This window comes from Herpailurus yagouaroundi, unplaced genomic scaffold, assembly GCF_014898765.1.
Source record: "Herpailurus yagouaroundi ecotype Mexico unplaced genomic scaffold, PumYag 77, whole genome shotgun sequence".
In the NCBI taxonomy this organism is placed as follows: domain Eukaryota; kingdom Metazoa; phylum Chordata; class Mammalia; order Carnivora; family Felidae; genus Herpailurus; species Herpailurus yagouaroundi.
The window spans coordinates 63,735,029-63,755,188 of NW_024412388.1; the positions used below are offsets into that span (position 1 = coordinate 63,735,029).

Below are 20,160 nucleotides of genomic sequence, written 5' to 3' on the forward strand. Positions count from 1 at the left end.
TGTTGACAGGTAATCCCATTAGCAAGTTTTGACTATCTGTAACAACCCAGCTCAGCTGTGGACTCTATAGGCCCTGTATTCCAAACTAAAGGCAATATTCCACAGGCAACCAGCCGAGCTGTTTGTATTACTTTGGATCCTAACTCCTTAGACTAGATAGGAGATAAACAGTAAATGCTGAGATTTTGACTATCTAAAATCTATTTTAATGAATAAATTTTTGAAAAATATATAATACTTAGAAAAAACAATAACTAGACGTAAGGGAACCATATGCTGAAATAACATTACCGATTCAAAACATTCATATAGGAAAGAATTATTACAAACCATCTGGAGGTAGGATAGTTGGGAGGGTGGTTAATGCTTATTCCAGCCTTTTCTTTCTTTCTTCTTGATTTCTACTGAGTTCTAGAAAAGTATCTTTTGTCTGTTCCTAAATTTATTGGCATAAAACTTACAGCATTTTCTTGTGATATTTTAAAATCTCCACTAAAGGAGTGCCTGGGTGGCTCAGTCAGTTAAGCGTCCAACTTCAGCTCAGGTCATGATCTCATGGTTCGAGCCCCAGGTCAGACTCTGTGCTGACATCCTGGAGCCTGGCGCCTGCTTTGGATTCTGTGTCTCCCTGTCTCTTTCTGCCCTCACCTGCTCGTGCTCTCTTTCTCAAAAATAAATAAAACATTAAAAAAATAATTTAAAAAAATCTCCACTAAAAAATTAATCAAAAACAAAAAAAACTCTCCCTAAATCTGGGGATGCCTGGTTGGTTCAGTCAGTAGCATGTGTGACTCTAGATCCTGGAGTCATGAGTTCAAGCCCCATGTTGGGTGTAGAGATTAGATAAATAAATAAATATTTTAAAAAATCTCCCTTAATCTATGGTTAACTCTTATACTTTCTAAAACTGCTTAACATTTCTTATCTTTACAGGTCTTGCTAGAGGCATGTCTTTTATGATTACTTTTATGATTACTTTTTTTCAAGAATCAGCTTTTGATTTTGCTGATTTCACTGCTTATTTTCTACTGTATTAATGTCTGCTTTTGCACGCAAATGTTTACTGCATTTTTATTTGTAATACTCCCAGATTGGAAACAACCTAAATGTCTATCAACAATTTGTGCTATATCCAATGGAATAGCAGTCAGCAAAAAAGGAACAAACTAGTGATACACTAAGTGTGAATGAATCTCAAAATTGTGGTAAGTGAAAGAAGCCAGCTGGAAAAGAGTACTTACTATGATTCCATTTATATGAAATTCTAGAATACAATATAAACTGATGTACAGTGACACAAACGGTTTCTAAAGACCTTTCCCTGGGAAGGTAACATTTACTAAGAAGTATGCACCTAATTTGATCTTATAAGCATTCTCTTCATCCTTCTATCAGTTCCTAGGATCCAGGAAATCCTACCCTTACTCCTAGCATGTTTCTCTGTTTTCTGGCTTGAGGAATACATGCTAGAAAAACTGGTTTTTCCTTTGGTGAATCTTAGCTCCTTTACATATTGTGGTCCAAACCAGAATCTTAGTTTACACTCTGACCTTATTTGGGGAAAACTGATCATTTTAAATTTCTGAACCTGCAGGTTAAAAAATAAAGTGAACATACATGGGGCACCTAGCTGGCTCAGTTGGTTGAACGTCCCAACTGCCTCAGGTCATGATCTCAGGGTTTGTGAGTTCACCAAGCCACACATCAGGCTTGTTGCTGTCAGAATGGAGCCTGTCTTGGATCCTGTCTCCCTCTCTCTCTGCCCCTCCTCTGCTCATACTCTCTCTCTCTCAAAAATAAGCATTTAAATAAAAATAAAAAATTAAAAATGAATATACAGATTAATCCTTCACACATAAAAGAAAGGGGTCTTTAACCGAAAAATTCACCATTGAGTCTTAGTTCCTGGGATCTAAGCCAAATAGCTACACCTAGTGTTTAAAGCGGGATCAACAATTTTTAAGTATAATCTTTGCTCTAAAAACAGAAGTGTCACTGAAAGAGATCCTGGTTTTCCATTGTCAAGGTTGACAAAGCCTTAAGTGATCCCCAGAGGTTTGGAAGAGGTATCATCATAATTTTTTTTCATAAATTCCTTTTCTATGAAATCATTTTTCATAATAATGTAGTATGTATGGCTTTATTACTATTGCTAGGGAAAACAAAAGTATTATTTGAAAAAGCAAAGAGAAAAAAAATCAGGTTGGCTTCAAGTCACCTTATCTTAAACTTTGGTTAGAACCCTTTTTTTTAATCTTTTTTTAAAAAAGATTATTTATTTATTTAGAGAGAGAGAGCATGAATACACGTGAGCATGAGAGGGGCAGAGAGAGAGGGAAAGAAAGAAAGAATCCCAAGCAGGCTGCATGCTGTCAGCACAGAGACCCACACAGGGCTTGAATTCATGCCCAATGAGATCATGACCTGAGCTGAAACCAACTGTCAGAGGCTTAACCAACTGAGCCATGCAAGCGCCACTAGAAATGAAGTGTCTTAATGTTTACAACTTACAGTTCTGACAAAAACTAAATGACACTAGACACGCACACATGAATAAAACAAGTGCGACAACAATTTTTATTTTTTCCCCTATGTTCATCTGTTTTGTCTTTTAAGTGGTTTTTTGTTTGTTTGTTTGTTTTTTTCAACTTTTATTTATTTTTTGGGGGACAGAGAGAGACAGAGCATGAATGGGGGAGGGGCAGAGAGAGAGGGAGACACAGAATCGGAAACAGGCTCCAGGCTCTGAGCCATCAGCCCAGAGCCTGACGCGGGGCTCGAACTCACAGACCGCGAGATCGTGACCTGGCTGAAGTCGGACGCTTAGCCGACTGCGCCACCCAGGCGCCCCTGTTTTGTCTTTTAAATCCCACGAGTGGGCAATAACAATTTTTAAATCTAGGTAATAAAATCATATGGCTGATTTGAACTTTTTGCTCATCTTCATTGTACTTAAATGTTCAGAATAAGAAATTGAAAAAATTAGGGACGCCTGGATGGCTCAGTACGTTAAGCGTCTGAATTTGGCTCAGGTCATGATCTTGCAGTTCATGGGGTTAAGCCCCATGTCGGGCTCTGTGCTGACAGCTCCGAGCCTGGAGCCTGCTTTGGATTCTGTGTCTCCCTCTCTCTCTGCCCCCCCCTGCTCATGCTTTGAGTCTCTCAAAAATAAATAAACATTAAAAAAAAAAAATTTTTTTTTAAAAACTAGAGGTGCATAGTCAAATCTTTTTTTTCTACTAACTCCTACCCAACTTTAGCAGTCCACTTTGTGTTTTACCCACCTATTTGAATGTTTCCTTGATGATTCCAGGACCAATTGAATTCTTCCTTTTCCGAATTTCCCTGGTACTTTAATTTAGCACTTAACATTCTGCCTTATGCCCAGTCTCAATAAATACATTCTAAATCCCCAGATGAAAAGGTAGAAGGTTCTTGTAGGGGACTACCATAACAGAATATAGGAATTGAAAAGCTAAATTAGAATGAGATTATGGCCTGACTTATCAGGCAAAAAAGATTGTTAAGCAAGTTTACAGGATTTAGTGGTAAGTGATGAGACCCTAAACTAGGATGATAGCAATAAAAATGAAAAGTCCTGTGGATTATGGGAAACATTTACACTCCTTCCTTGCGGTGGCGTTCTTACTAGTTTTCACAAAAAGCTAGCCAAACCTTGGACAGCTTTACAAATTCCCCAACACTGTAACATCACACCCTACCCACTGCTAACTCAGGGTCTAACAGGAAGAGAGGGTGACTTTAAATAGAATTCCTCAGGCAGACATTCACGTCCAACATTCATTCATTCGCTGAGCCAGGAGCTTTAAATAAACTCAATTTATTTCCAAGGACACGGTCCACATCCACACACGTGGGTAGCAATAAATAGCCTCGGGAATATTCGGGAAGGTCGAATTTACCTAAGGGATTTCCCGTTTGTTTTCTGAAACACAGCACATACTATGGCTTCGGCCGAGCTTTCGAGAGTAAAATGTACTTGTAATACTTAGGCAGAAAAAACTGGATTGGTAAGTTTCTGGGACGGACGAGGCCAGGGAGAGCATCTTACCACCAGAACTGGCTGGGGACTGCGCACCCTAGCCGCCCCCTTTCACCCAGATTCCCGACAGGCCCCGCGCCGCACTCGCTCCTCTTCCTTAGGCGCGGGTCCACCCTCCAGCTTCCGCCGCCAGCCCCGCTCGGAGAGCCTTAAAGGCTTCCGCGTCCTCGAAAGGTCGCGCTGCCGAAACTCTGTGGGCCCGAGGGAAGCGAAGCCTCTTCCGGGACCACCCCTCGGGACACGTCGGCCAAAGGAGGTCGTTAGACACTCTTTCCCAAACCGCCCAAGATCCTACTGGTCCGCGCTGGCTCGGAGCGAGCACGCAGCCCCCCACCCCCATCCTCCTTTTTCTTTACGGTACCCTTTTTAGGCAACCCGCTCCCCACCCACATCCACACCAGCGGGCGGGACCAGGGTGTGGGCGGGGCCAGACGGGTGTCGCTCCTCTGGGTTGGAGCACCCCTTAAGAGTCCCGGAGCTGCGCAGAGAATTGGAGACCGAGCAGCAGGATCAAGAGTCAACCATGGCAGCGATGTTTAGGCGATGCTGCGGGGTGAGAGACAGCAAGGCTCGGTGGGGTTGGGGAATGGTGGTTGTGGCGTTTGGAGGGGGGTGGGGGGGGGCGGAAGCTTGGGACGAAAAGAGGTGCTTCCCCGGGAGAGTAGGAAGCTGTGGTGAGGAAAGAGCTTATCGGACGCCTTGGCCTTCCTGACCTCACCGTTAGCTGCGGGTCTCAAGTCCGGATCCTCGCCTTGCTTTCACGCTTACCCTCTTCTCTTATTATCCAGTCCGGGCTTTCAATTTTGCCCTATCATCATCGCAACTCGTCGGTTCCTTTGTAGGCAGTCATTTTTCGGAATGTCCTTCATTTTCCCTCTGGCCTAGGAACTCTCTATATATTTCCCCCAGGAATCTCACCCTTTCCCGAAAGTAAACCGTGTCTAAATTGGGCAGGCATCTCAGAACGAGCAAAGGCCATGTTTTTGCAGTATATTTTGAGAAAACTCTCTACTGGCTTTATGCCTCCAGCCCAAGAAGAAATCATAAAGTAAATGTCATCATGCAATTGATACATGATAGAAAGTGCAGATTTCAGATACTCGTATCTTGAGTGCTTGCAAAGTTACGGAGGAAAAGGAAAGTAGAGCAGCTGCTTCTTGGGGTACTTAATGTATTTAATAATTGAGTTAAAGTTACGTTCTTGGCCCCCAAAAAAGTAGCTTTAGAATTTATAATAATTCTAATGGATTGCTGCCCAATATTTGTTATTGCTATACACGTTAATGGGCTCTGAAGGCAGAAATCTGGACATGTTAAAAATTATTTTTAACTCACACCAGAAAAAAAAGACCCGATTTCTCAATCTCCAATAAGGTATATAGAAAAACCTGATCCAGAAAACTTACACAGCTGTATCTCATCTTTGACACTCCCATAAAATTTAAGATTCTTACGTTCCTAAGAAATGGGAGAAAGCGTTTAATTATAATTGTGCTGGGAGGGCACCTGGGTGGCCCAGTTGGCTGAATTGAGGACTCAATTTTGGCCGAGGTTATGATCCCAGGGTTGTAGGATCCAGCCTGGCATCGGGCTCCATCCTGTTTGGGATATTCTCTCTCTCTTTCTTCCCCGTCCCCCAACACCCCCCTCTGCGTCTCTCCCCTGGTTGCTCACGAATGCTGTCTTGTGCTCTCTCTCTCTCTCTCTCAAAAATACATAAATAGTTTTAAAAATACATAGTTGTGCTATTATTGCAGAATTGATGCTTGACTGAGGTTGCCATCTCTTGGAGATTTGGAATTCCATTGTTCTGGGCAGAGATCCCAAAGTAATAAAATCAGTATTTATATGGCATTATGCTTCCAAGACATTTTCTTATTTTAATCATCTCAACAAATTATCCAGTAAGAAAAGCCTCATTTTCAAAGTTTGAAAAGAAGCTACAGGGAAGTTTGTAATTGGTCCAGGGTCTCAAAAATACTTGGGGAGTCTAGACACAAACCATTCTAAATCCAAATAATCTACAATTTCTATATTCTGTCTACTAAGCCACTTCTCTAAATGGATAACATTATTATATCATTAGATTGATGGGGATTGTCCCCAGGGTGTAGCTACTTTTATATTTTATATAACATTTTCCTGAAAAATAATATGTAAACTTTTTATAAATTATTTTAAACCCATTAATAATTTTCTTTTTTATTTCATTTTCATTTTTAATTTTTCAATTTTATTTTAGAGAGCGAGAGCGAGTGGGGGGAGAGGGGCAGAGACAGAGAGAATCCCAAGCAGGCTCCACACCAAGGGTAGAGCCCAATGTGGGGCTTGATCCACAACCCTGGGATCATGACCTGAACCGAAATCAAGAGGTAGACACTCAACCCACTGGGCCATCCAGGTGCCCCTCCACTAATAATTTTTGTATTTAAAGTCTCAGCAGACTTACTTATTTTGTGAGGTCTAATTTTTGTTCAGTAGTATGTAAACACACACTTAGAAGAGCCAAGTTTTTTGGTCTGATTTTTGTGGGATGTTTTTCTTTTTAGAATGTAATAACCGAATAGGAGACTTAAACTGAAAGAACAGATAGCAAGGTGGTTGATGGTATGGATTCTCTATAGTAAATGCTGCAGTTAGAATCCTGGTTCTACTATGTAATAGCAGAGTGACCTTGTCCAATTTCACTTGACCTTTCTGAGTCTCACTTTCTTCATAGGCAAAATAGGAATAAAAATAGTGCCTTAATCCTAGGCTAGACTTGGAGATTCAGTGAATTAATTGTGGAATGTGACTGTAAACAACTACAGGTTTCATCTATGATGTTTGAACAGTATGCATTAGAGAAACCATGTTTTACTGCCAAAATAAATTTAATGAAAATCGCAAAGAAAATATTAATTTTTATACTCTGGTTATTCTTTTCAAAATTGTATAAAGTGTTATTATTTTGAAAGGGTATTCATGATATTTGACTATCCATAATGTCACGTTAAATGTAGATGATTCTCTTTGTAAGCTGTGGTCATCTACAAAATAGACGGTTTGTTTTTACAGATTTCGAAAAATGTAAGTTCAGTTCTTTTTTTTTTAAGTTTATTTATTTTGAGAGAGAGAGTCCAAGCAGGGGAGGGACAGAGAGAGAGAGGGAGAGCGAGAATCCCAAGCAGGCTCTGAGGCTGACACTGGAGCTGGACTCCGAGCTCAAACTGAGGAACTATGAGATCATGACCTGAGCTGAAACCAAGAGTTGGATACCTAACCAACTGAGCCACCGAGGCTTTCCACCATTCTTTTTTTTTTTTAATTTTGTTTTTAAATGCTTATTCATTTTTGAGAGACAGAGTGCAAGTGGGGGTGGGGCAGAGACAGAGACAGAGACAGAGAGACAGAAAGACAGAGACACAGAATCCGAAGCAGGATCCAGGCTCTGCTGCACAGAGCCCTACACGGGGCTTGAACTCATGAACCATGAGATCATGACCTGAGCCGAAGTAGGATGCCTCACCCACTGAGACACCCAGGCATACCAGCAGCACCCCTTAGTTCTTAATCTTTTAGTATATTGTTCAGTTTCTCTTTTCTTTGGAATATTAGAATTGCCTATGGATATTTCCATCAAATACTTTGAAGCGTAAACTGTGTGATTTTGTTGTCCTCAAACATATACTTGGGAGTTCTAGTATGCTTTCCATTAACTTAAATAAATGCAAATGATTACTTTTATGTATATTCAACTATCATGAGTATAATAATGGATTGCAAAGGAATAATACATGTATATCTGATTATACTTTTTTTGATGAAATATGAGTATATTCCAGATATTAAGAAAAGTAGCCTATTAATAGTTTAGAACAGAGTTGGCAAATTTTTTTGTAAAGAGACAATAAATATTTTTGGCTTTGTGGACCATATGGTTTCTGGCAACTATACAACTATGCTGGAAAAGCAGCAGTAGACATGGTGTTCCAATAAAATCTTATTTACAAAACTGGTGACTGCCATAGTGTATCTTAGAATATTCTAAGAATGCTTACAGACAGCAGCAGAAAATAAATAGAACTCGTTTTAGGCTAATTTGTTTTGTTAAATAGTAGAAAATGGAATCCTCCAAGGGACAATTCCCAAAGGCATACCTGCAAGGCTCACCTGGGACAGGGTATCAAAGCTGATAGACTACACCATCCTATTGTTGCTCTCTCCCCAGCTTCTCAATCACAGATGTCCTAGAGCTTGTATGTGAGATTTCCAGAAAAGCGGTCCTAAGTCTGATACTACCCCTATTATTTGTCTTAGAGACACTCCACTTTAATACTATTGATTAGTTTTATTTTCATCACTTAAAAAAAAAAAATCTCTGCAATACATATTCAGACATCTGGTATGTGGCTTATTTAATATACAAATCAAATTATAGTTGAAGGCATTTAAGTAATGACTTATTGAATATAAATCACACAAGTTGCTGTACTCGTAATTGTCAATATTCTTTTATTTGATGTTTAATTCATCCAATTTATTTTAATAAAATTGTCCTTTACAGGTCCTAAAAAGTCTTTCTCGTTCTGACTGGAGATCACAGCATACAAAAGCTGCCGTACAACGTGAACCAGGATTGGGATTTAATTTTGGTATGTTTTGTTCTGTCTTTTGATTTTAAACATAGTTGTTGTATATATGCAGCTCTGTATATGTATTTGTCTGGAATATATGTATTTGTAAACATTTAGTAATGTCTAGTAATGAATAGAGCCACTGACCATCCACAGATTGTTCAGTCAGTCACACCCGTTCTTCCTGATCTCCTTTTCTTTTTCAGCCTAATATCCTACACATAGATCTGCGTTAGCAGGAGACATATATATCTGTGCCCTTTTCCCTAAGTTTATAGCCCTAAATAAACAACAAATTTACTGATACAGATAGTCTTCAAGTTAGAAATTTGAATGCAAAAAATATATTTTGAACATTTAGATACACAGTGCTAGCTTCCTGCTAATAAGCCAAAGCCTGTTTTGGCCCTGCTGTATCTGCACTGCAGTTTTGATGCCAATTGATAGGTTTAAAGTCTGGGATCAGGGAGTCATGTGGTATTGGAAGGGAAAGTAGTAAGATTTCTCTTCCCCTTTCCTCTCTAAAATGAAGACCTTAGGCAAAAAAATGGGTGCTATTTTTAGCATCCATTGTCTCCTAAAGTGCTTCTTCCTTCAAAATTATTACCTTTCTTTTAGTTGAAATCCATTATCTTTGGTTTCTTGATCTCAGAAAATAGGTAAAAGGCAGCTCAGATAACTAACTCCTAACCAGGTACAAATGACAAACTCAAAGCTCTCTAGGGTTATCCGTTTTTGTTTTTTATTTTTTAAGATTTTTAGCTTCTTTATAACGTATTTTAGAATTAAAAATTTCAAGCCACGTGAGGATAGGAGCTTGGGCCACTGGGTTTTCTTTCTTACTCTGTTATTAACATAGGTTAAGTATAAGTGCTATTTAGTTTCAGTTTGTCACATACAGATTCATAGTCAGTAGCAAGACACCAGCAGGAGAAATCTGTGGTGGTATGCTGGGTAACTGGATGAGATAGATATAGTATTTAGGAGGGAGGCTGAGAAACTTAAGAAAAGGAATAGAGATAACGTCTATGAGCAGTTGTATCCAGTTCTTTATAAAATGGAGATAATGTCTATAACACAGGATTTAAGATTGATATATATGTAAAATCCCTAGTACAGCATGACCGTATTTAAGTAGGTTCTCAATAAATAATACAAACTAGGTCTCTGTCTTCCCTCTCTTTTTATTCACCTGCAACCTTAGTATCTGCTGGCCCCAATGTTAAAAGTAAATTGTGGGGCACCGGGGTGGCTCAGTCAGTTAAGTGTCCAAATCTTGATTTTGGCTCAGGTCAGTGATCTCAAGATGGAGGGATTGAGCCCTGACAGCACAGAGCCCACTCCAGATTCTCTGTCTCCCTCTCTCTGTCCCACCCCCATCAAAGTAAATAAACTTAAAAAAAAAAAAATTGTGATGTAGACAACAGTGACTGAAACTCTTATGTATACTTTTACTGCTAACTCATTGTAAGACTGTGGGGCTATCATTTCCTCATTCTGGGCTTTTGTTTCCTTATCTATAAAATGAAAGATTTGATTTTAAGGCTATTCGATTCAACACCAAAATTCTCATGTCTTTTACATTTTATTTCTCACATCCCTATACAAATGATTATAGTATTGAGCATGTTTGCTCATTCTTATCTCTTTGCTTTTGCTTTTATTTTTCTTGCCCAAAATACCCTCTTATCTCTTTTGAATCTTACCTATCCTTTGATGTTGGATGCAATCACATTAAAACCCTGTAACAGTGTGGATTTAAAAAAATGAATATGGGAAGGGGGAAAAAAAGAAGAGAGGGAAACAAACCACAGACTCTTAATGATGGGGAACAAACTGAGGGTTGTTGGAGGGAGGTGGCTGGGAGGTGGGCCAGATGGGTGATGGGTATTAAGGAGGGGACTTGTTTTAATGAGTACTAGGTATTGTATGTAAGTGAATAATCAGTGAATTCTATGCCTGGAAAAAAAATTACATAGAAAAAAAAAAAGGGAAAAAAATGCAAATGACTGGCTCCAATCCTCAGTCCAGCCACCTTATTCACTCCATTAATTTTATAACAACAGAACCTCATATTTTATGTAATTGAATTAGAGTTTTATGTTAATGTTAACTTTTGAGAAACAGTCCCACATTTTACTAGTTGCTTTGTGCTAATTTTATAACCTCAAATTATCTCAGTTTAAAGGAAGAGTAAGGGGCGCCTGGGTGGCGCAGTCAAGTCAGTTAAGCGTCCGACTTCAGCCAGGTCACGATCTCGCGGTCCGTGAGTTCGAGCTCCGCGTCAGGCTCTGGGCTGATGGCTCAGAGCCTGGAGCCTGTTTCCGATTCTGTGTCTCCCTCTCTCTCTGCCCCTCCCCCGTTCATGCTCTGTCTCTCTCTGTCCCCAAAAAAATAAATAAACGTTGAAAAAAAAAATAAATAAATAAATAAAAAATAAAGGAAGAGTAAAATTTGAAATTATAGTGTTGGGATTCTTATATGATACTTTGTGTTGCGTCCACACAACTCCTGAAACAATGCTACAGGCACCAGTGACAGTCACAACAAAGTATATTGCAGTGAGAGGTAAGGCTGAGTGAGTGGGACTGACACTCTTGATCAGAGTGCGGCCTGGAACAGCCAGGATACAGAGTTTTTATAGCCTACCACATCGTCTTATCTTCACCTGGAAACAGAACAAAGAAATAGTTCCCAGATGGGGTTGGAAACAGTTCAGACACGCCCTTGCCACAATCTAATCAAACATTAATCCAGTTGATTTTCCTTGAACTTTTGTTCCCTTGATTGATGATAGGATAAGGCTGTTACCTCTTAACCTACAGTGTTAAAGCTGTTATTTCTCAAGGCTACAGGTTAGCCCTAACACTACAATTTAACCCTTACATTTTGGAACAAGTTTTGCTGGTTTATGGTCTCACCGAGCATGTCTCATCTCCCTAGACTGATTCTTGAGATCAGAGCATGTCTTACATAGTAGTTTCATTTCAGTGTTAGTAAACGTTTGGTAAATCTGCTTAGGAACTAGTAATAAGTAAAAACATTTTTTTTTACCCTCACCAATTGGAAGAGAAAAATGAGTTTATGTCTGTTACCCCTTGGTAAAAGCTAGAAATCTTAACCTACCTCCTTTGGTACTTGTGTTGACATAAATTTGTTTATATTATACAATGAAATCTTGCTAGTCTGAAAGTGCATTGTGGTCTTTGTGGTTTATTTGTGGACTTTCTGGTTAATCAAGGATTAAAGACTCCATTATAAATTTTTACATACTAATATCATAGGACTTTTTTCCTCAGCTCATTGTCTTATTTTAATGTTTTCTAAATGACTTTCTTTTAGAGCTCACTGAACAGCAGAAAGAGTTTCAAGCTACTGCTCGTAAATTTGCCAGGGAAGAAGTAATCCCAGTTGCTGCAGAGTATGATAAAACTGGCGAGGTAGTTATGTGCATTTTAAGGAGAAAAAAGTTTTTTTTACATTTTTATAAGATTATACAATTGAACTATCTAGATTTTAATGTAACTTTTTTTTTCTTTACCTTTCTCTTTCCTTTTAGTACCCTGTGCCCCTAATTAAAAAAGCATGGGAACTTGGTTTAATGAATACACACATTCCAGGGAGTTGTGGTAAGCTTTGTACACATTTTTTTACATTTTATTTATTTATTTTTAACATTTATTTATTAATTTTGAGAGACAGAGAGACAGAGCACAAGTGGGGGAGGGGCACAGGGAGAGGGGGAGACACAGAATCCCAAGTAGGCTCCAGGCTCTGAGCTGTCAGCACAGAGCCCATTGCGGGGCTCAAACTCACTAACTGCGAGATCATGACCTGAGCTGAAGTCAGATGCTTAACTGACTGAGCCACCCAGGGGCCTCTGTTCTCATTGTTTTTTAAGATTATTTATTTTGTGAGAAAGAGAGAGAGACAGGTTACACGCTCGAGCGAGTTAATGGGGGAAGGGCAGAGAGTGAGAATCCCCAGCAGGCTCCCCACTGTCAGCGTGAGCCTGGTAAGGGGCTTGAATTCATGAACCTTGAGATCATGACCTGAGCCAAAATCAAGAGTCAATGCTTAACCGACTGAGCCACCCAGGAGCCCCACTTTGTTCACATTTTTAATCCTAGAATGTATATGAATAGGAAAAAATTGCAAAACTCTACTTAGTCTTTCAAATATTAGTTGCCATTTATGTAAGTCATTTATGATAAAGGGCTTTTTGCCTTTATCTTTCTCTTTAGACTTCAGTATTTGCCTGCTTTTAGAAACCTTGTACTAATACCTAGAGGCATTTTTCCTTTTTTAAACTGGTTTCAACTATAACTTTATCCCTAAACGTTGGTAATTTCTCTCTAGAGTTGGTCAGTTTGTTGCAATTAATTCTACCTTTGATTTTACATTTTGTTAAGACTTTGTTTTCCTGTGAGGTTGTCACTCCTTCAGGTAAAAGAGCCAAAGTTTTGGCACAGTTGAATCAAGTTTTTACAAAATCCAGTTGAAACAGGAAGACAGGTGCAGATTACAAATAGAAAATTTTTTGAAATATTTAAAACTTATTTTGAATAAATATAATTTGTTACTGTGCTAACCAGAACACTTTTTTAGTTTCTTGTTAATTAAAATAGTTCACCTTTGGGGCTCCTGGATCGCTCAGTCAGTTAAGCATCCAACTTTGGCTCAGGGCATGATCTCATGGTTTGTGAGTTCGAGCCCCTCGCTGGGCTCTGTGCCAACAGCTCAGAGCCTGGAGCCTGTTTCAGATTCTGTGTCTCCCTCTCTCTCTGCCCCTCCCCAGCTTGTGCTCTCTCTGTCAAAAATAAATAAACATTAAAAAAAATTAAAATAGTTCACCTTTATTTCTGATGAGATAATACTACACATTATAATGGGCCTTAAAACATTTTGATACTACAGGAGGTCTTGGACTTGGAATTTTTGATGCTTGTTTAATTACTGAAGAATTGGCTTATGGATGTACAGGGGTTCAGACTTGTATTGAAGCAAATTCTTTGGGGGTAAGTTCCTTAGAAAATTAATTGTATAACTCAGGTGTTAATGAGATAGTAATGCTAGGTTAGGTTAGCTGGTGCAACACAATTTTCTTTAAAATGAACACAAGATTCTGCAGTGAAGGCTAGAATTCTTATTCCCGGAATTGATCATTCTGGCCCTGTTGTCTCCGTACTTGTAGTCCTCCCTGTCCTTGTGGGGAAATTGTACACTTTGGCTGCTGCTTCAGTGGCAATTTTTAGGTAAGGGCAAGGCCAAAAACCAGCATTCAGGAGAAGGATCAGGATGGCTTATTGCCACTGCTGGCAGTGCTGAATTTAGTGAGCAATTCTTAAGAGACCTGATCATACATACCACATCACTTATCCTAAATTTAATTCTTTGTGCATGTTACTACAGTAGATTTTTACATACTATATTGACAAATCCTATATAACTTTTATGAAAATACTGGACTAACAGATTTATTTCCTCATGGTTTTAACTGTCTTAAAGGAAGAATAAAGGCCAGTTCTTGGATTTACCCCTTGGGAAAAAGTAGTTCTCTGGTTTTGAATTATAGAATCTCTAAATTTACATACCTAATAAAAATATCTTGCTTTTTTCAATGTCACTTTTCTGTGGTAGCAAATGCCTATTATCATTGCTGGAAATGATCAACAACAAAAGAAGTATTTGGGGAGGATGACTGAGGAGCCAATGATGTGTGTGAGTATGTGCGGCTGCTCCTTTTTCCACATTTAAAGAAGGGAACAAGGGTACTATTTCTCCTTTCCAATCAATGTGTATACACTGGGCTAGAACACATTAAGACAGAAGTTAGCAGCATATTTAGATATAATGATGTTTCTGGGATGCCAAGAAAGTGTCATAATAATCCTCTTGCTTATTTTCAAGAGAAAGTTGTCTATTTAGGATGTTTCTGGGGTTCCAGACAAGTGTCATAATCATCTCCTAGCTCATTTCCAGGAAAGAAATACCTGTTTAATGGAGCACTCTGCAGTTCAAGAACTGAGTGATTGTGTCAAGAAGTTCAGATTGAACGTACGACAATAGATGTTTGAACTAGTAGTCTTTTGAACTAATAAGAAATTAATGGGACTGAAAAGTTAATCATTTTATTTGTTGAATGATTGAATGACTTGAGAATATTTATAGATTTTATTTCATTCTCTGGGCACTACTCAACAAATTTTTAAATTGGATCAAAAAAAGATATTTATAGGGGCTCCTGGCTGTTTCAGTTGGTAGAGCATGTGACTCTTGATCTCAGGGTCGAGAGTTCAAGCCCTGCATTGGGCATGGAGTCTATTTAAAAAAAAAAAAAAAAAAAAAAAAGATATTTATACATATATATACACACACACAGAAGATCTATTTTGAAAGTTTTTACATAAGGAATTTGACTTCTTTTGTTTATCAGTTGAATATATTTTCAATCTACAGTGTGATTGTGATCCCAAAATAGAGTAAATGGTTACTAGTTTTGAGGTAAATGGTAAAAATTGGTCTGAAAGAGTAGAAAGTAACATTTAAAAAAATCAATGTTTTTAATTTTAGGTACCTGAATTTTAGGCAAACTGCTTAATAAAAACATTTACATAAATCTCTTAATTGGTAACTTTTCAACAAATGAGAGTTTAGGAGACTAATTCTCAGTATTGTCTAAGAATTAGGTGAAAATTTAGATTGTATCCTGTAGCATATATAATACTAGAAATAGGGTAAAAAATTATAGCATAGAGATGCCTAGGAGAACCTACCCGAATGTACTGATAAGAATATTTGTAATTATTTTATTACTTATAAATTGGTATTTCTAAGATAAAAGTTTTTAAAAATAGTTCAAATATTTTAAACATTTTTTTGGCTATTTTGTTATGGATACCTTCAGTTTATGTAAAATTTATTCTAACTTCTGAATTAATAAAGGTTTACTATACATTTTCCCCGTTAGTGCATAATAGCAGTAAATGTACTCAAAATATGAAGCCAAGGGTGAAAATGAAAACAGTAGACATACTATGTCTTGATCCACAATTTACACAGTTATTTAGCTCCCAATAAATATTTATAAAATTATACTACATCTAATGTGTTTTCTTTAAATTTCTTAAAAAATATTTTTAACTTTTTTTATTATAAAACTATATATGGTCCCTCAGATAAGAAGTTAAGTGGTCTTGGGGCGCCTGGGTGGCTCAGTCGGTTGAGCGTCCGACTTCAGCTCAGGTCATGATCTCGCAGCTCATGAGTTCGAGCCCCATGTCAGGCTCTGTGCTGACAGCTCAGAGCCTGGAGCCTGCTTCAGATTCTGTGTCCCCCTCTCTCTCCGCCCCACCCCTGCTTGTGCTCTCTGTCTTTCAAAAATGAATAAACATTAAAAAAAAAAAAAAAGTTAAGTGGTCTTCCTCTCTTATTATATTTGCTGTCAGATATTGTGTGTGTGTGTCCTTGGGTGGGCACAAACCATGCTGTCAGATATTTTAATACATATAAATGTATTTTTAATAGTTAGAGTCATATTATATATGCAGTTTTATATCCTGTTTAACATGAGCATTTTCTTACATAATTTTTTAAATACTGCAGTGTTTTGAAAAATAAAAAATAAATTTTATTATATTTATTACTGTATAATATGTCACCTAATGGATGTACTGTAGTATAAATTATTTCACTATTCCCTATTTTTGGATATTTAAATTCCTTAGGTTTTGGCTTTTAAAAATAATGTCATGGTAAACATCAATACAGAAGAAGTTAATACAAGGTTTTGGATTTAACTTTGCAGTACAGATACACTGTCATTGCATATTCATAAAACTTAATCTCTTGCTTGGTGCAGTCAGATATACTCTGGATATACATCCTCAGATATACTGAGGAAGCAAGTACGGAGATAATTAAGGGCACTATAATTATTTTTCAATACCATATGGTATAAGAAAACTTTCAAAAATGAAAAGTAATTCTGTTATTGCATAGATATTATTATGTAAACTATTAAAATAATAAATTAGAAACAGTATTTCTATTTTTAAGTTTTGGGGGGGGATTTTAAGTAATCTTTATTACACCCAATGTGGGGCTCAAACCTACAACCCCCAGATCAAGGGTTGTATGCTCTACTGACTGAGCCAGCCAGGTGCCCCACAGAAACCATATTTCTTTTTTCAAGAATGGAGTAAGTATTTTATTAACGTTTATTTATTTTTGAGACAGAGAGAGATAGAGCATGAACGGGGGAGGGTCAGAGAGAGAGGGAGACACAGAATCAGAAACAGGCTCCAGGCTCTGAGCAGTCAGCACAGAGCCTGACATGGGGCTTGAACTCATGGACTGTGAGATCATGACCTGAGCCGAAGTCGGACGCTCAACCGACCGAGCCACCCAGGCGCCCCTGGAGTAAGTATTTTAAATGTATACCTGAAATATATGCAGTGTCAGACAGTTAGGAACAAGTATTTTTTTTTTTTAATGTTTATTTATTTTTTGAGAGAGACAGAGCAGGAGCAGGGGAGGGGGACAGAGAGGGGGAGACAGAATCCGAAACACTCCAGGCTCAGAGCTGTCAGCACAGAGTCTGATGCGGGGCTCGAACTCACAAACCGTGAGATCATGACCTGAGCCAAAGTCGGACGCCCAGCCGACTGAGCCACCCAGGTGCCCCCAGTTAGGAACAAGTATTAAACTGTTAGAGTAAGCTTGTTATGGGCAGGACTTTAAGTAAAGTTACTTTTCCAAGCATGGTCTTAGAACCTAGAAGTCTGTAAAAAGCTTGGTAATGGTGCAGAAAATTACTGCCATAAAATAATGCATTTCCAGTGGAGCTTAGAAGTAGCTGGAATGCAACTGAAACAAGACTGAATCTTGCTTCAAGTCTTGACTCAGCCATGTAATAGCAATGCGATCTCATTTGGTCATTTAACCTCATTGTCTCTTCTGAAAATAGGGAGTATAGTATTTAAAAGGGATATACTAAAGATAAAACAAAATACTTGTTTTTCTAAATAGTGTTCCTTTTGCAAAAATATATTAGAGAAGTTTCCATCGTACCTAATGACCAAAGGAAACTTCATTTCTCTTTAACTGCTATTCATTCATCCACTAATTTACTCAGTATGTGAATTGCCTGCTCTATGCCAGACTTCAGCTTATAGGCATTTCACACCTCAAAGTTATACTTTTAACTAGTATTTTTTTTGGCAAGATGGAAGCAGAGATCTAATTTTACAGTCCTCCATTAGTAATTATTTGAACCTCAAAGCATGTGGTATAGTATTTTTTTTTCTGGTTTTATCTTTATTTTCACCTCACTGCAAAAACATGTATTATATAAACTACCTGAAATCACTCTAGAGTATAAGGCAAAAAAATGTTTTTAATAGAAAATAAATGTAGAACTTCTTTGTAAACTATATATATACACATATATATGTATATATATGTGTATATATATGTATATATATGTGTGTGTATATGTATGTATATATATATATATGTAAGGTGGTGGTATCATCACTAATAGGTTACACTGTTGTACTCATTCATTCAAATGTCTTAATACTGTGCACCAGGGAATAAAAGTGAATAAATTTCGATCCTGGTCACAAGAAGTTAACAATCTGATAGACTCTCAGATCCTCATCCACAATGTATTAACTTACTATGCATAGAATTATGCAAATAAGTAAATAAATTATGCATAAAAATTACTGATTTACTTGATTTTTCTGGTTTGAATGGCAGCATTTACATATTATAAGTCAAACTAGTTACAATAGTGAGGATGACAAATGCCAGAGACATACTTATTAATAGGCATTAGGGATGCCAAATAGTGTACCTTTCCTACCCTCAGGAAGCGCTGTTAGAGCACAAGGGAGAAACACATGAATGACAATACTATATATAATACTGTGTAGTGTGATAAAGAAGAAAACAAGTTGCAGTTGAAATAAAAAAGAAGACTTCTGAAAGAGCATTATAAAATTAATTTTAATTACTAGGAAGCAATCCAATAAGACAACCGTGAAGAATTATCTGTAACAAGCCATTTTGTATAGAAACACACAGATCCGTATACTTCATAAGCTCTAAAAACTTTGCCTTATTATAGAGAAATGTCTAATAAGAATATTTCAGGGGAAAAAATTCCCACTGGTGGTTAAGATAAAATTTTAGTACTTTACAGAATTATCTTTTCCTGGACAGCTCATTGATACGGTATTTTTTGTTGTTGTTATAATGCTGAAAACATCTTTAAATCTGTAGGTAAGAGATCAATCTAGTTAACTCCTATGACACCTGAATCCCCTCTATAGCAACCCTGTCAAAAGGCCATCTTGCTCATGTTTTCAGTTTTCATGCTTGCAAGTCGAGCCTGCTAAAGTAGTTCCATTCAGGAACATTTCTGATAATTGGAAAGTGCTTCTAGATTATGTGGTCCTGAGGAAAAAGATTCTGTCATTTTTTTCATAATTTTGCCACTTCACAGTATAATATTCAGTAAAAGTTCAAATGATTTCACTGTAGTTCTGTCAATTCAAATTCTCTCCCTTGGCTGTATAGCCCCTGAGATATTTGAATATAGTTATCATGTAAATCTTTTCTAAGCTAATTATCACCAATTTTTTTTTAATTTTTATTTTTACAATAAAGTCCCATCATTAGTAACCACACTCTGAAATACAGAGTAAATACAATACTCTAGCATGAACTGATGAGTACAAGGTTGGAGGGTTCCATCACTCTTTTTTTTTTTTTTATGTTTATTTTCGAGAGAGAGACACAGAGAGCACAAGTGGGGGAGAGGCAGAGAGACAGACACAGAATCTGAAGCAGGCCTCCAGGCTCTGAGCTGTCAGCACAGAACCTGACATGGGGTTTGAACTCATAAACCATGAAATTGTGACCTGAGTCCAAGTTGGATGCTCAACCGACTAAGCCCACCCAGGTGTTTCTCTATCACTCTTATTTTAGGTATTTTATTATTTTATTTTATTTTATGTATATTATTTAGATACTGTTGTAAACATAGCTTATAGCATTAGCACTGTTGACTTATTTTTTTTTTTAAGTTTATTTATTTTGAGAGAGAGAGAGAGCATGAGTGGGGGAGAGGCAGAGAGAGGATGGGAGGGAGAGGATCCCAAGTAGGCTCTGCACTGTCCGCGCAGAGCTGAATGTGGGGCTAGAATTCACGAACTTTGAGATTATGACCTGAGCCACAACCGAGTTTAAGAGTTAGACACTTAACTGACTAAGCCACCCAGGCACCCCTAGCACTGTTGACTTACATAAATTTTACTCTTGACTTAAATTATGAAGTTCGTTTCCTCATCTGGCATTAAGTTGTGGTATATTTGTTGGGTAGTCTATTAACTCTAATTTCAGCCCTGGCTTCTCCCTTGAGCTTTACTCTTCTATATGTACTTGCCTTTAGACTTTTTTTTCTTGTCTAGA

General features: G+C 37.7%; 1 protein-coding gene across 1 annotated transcript in view; it reads left to right on the forward strand.

Moving 5' to 3' along the window:
* Positions 1 to 4,186: 4,186 nt before the first annotated feature.
* Positions 4,187 to 20,160, forward strand: part of ACADM (acyl-CoA dehydrogenase medium chain) — a 33,380-nt gene continuing 17,406 nt past the window's right edge. The window contains exons 1-6 of the mRNA XM_040470678.1: positions 4,187 to 4,616; positions 8,610 to 8,697; positions 12,022 to 12,119; positions 12,239 to 12,308; positions 13,597 to 13,697; positions 14,320 to 14,400. Of these exons, the coding sequence (XP_040326612.1) occupies positions 4,587 to 4,616; positions 8,610 to 8,697; positions 12,022 to 12,119; positions 12,239 to 12,308; positions 13,597 to 13,697; positions 14,320 to 14,400 (468 nt within the window). The 5' untranslated portion in view covers positions 4,187 to 4,586. The remainder of the gene's footprint in view (positions 4,617 to 8,609; positions 8,698 to 12,021; positions 12,120 to 12,238; positions 12,309 to 13,596; positions 13,698 to 14,319; positions 14,401 to 20,160) is intronic.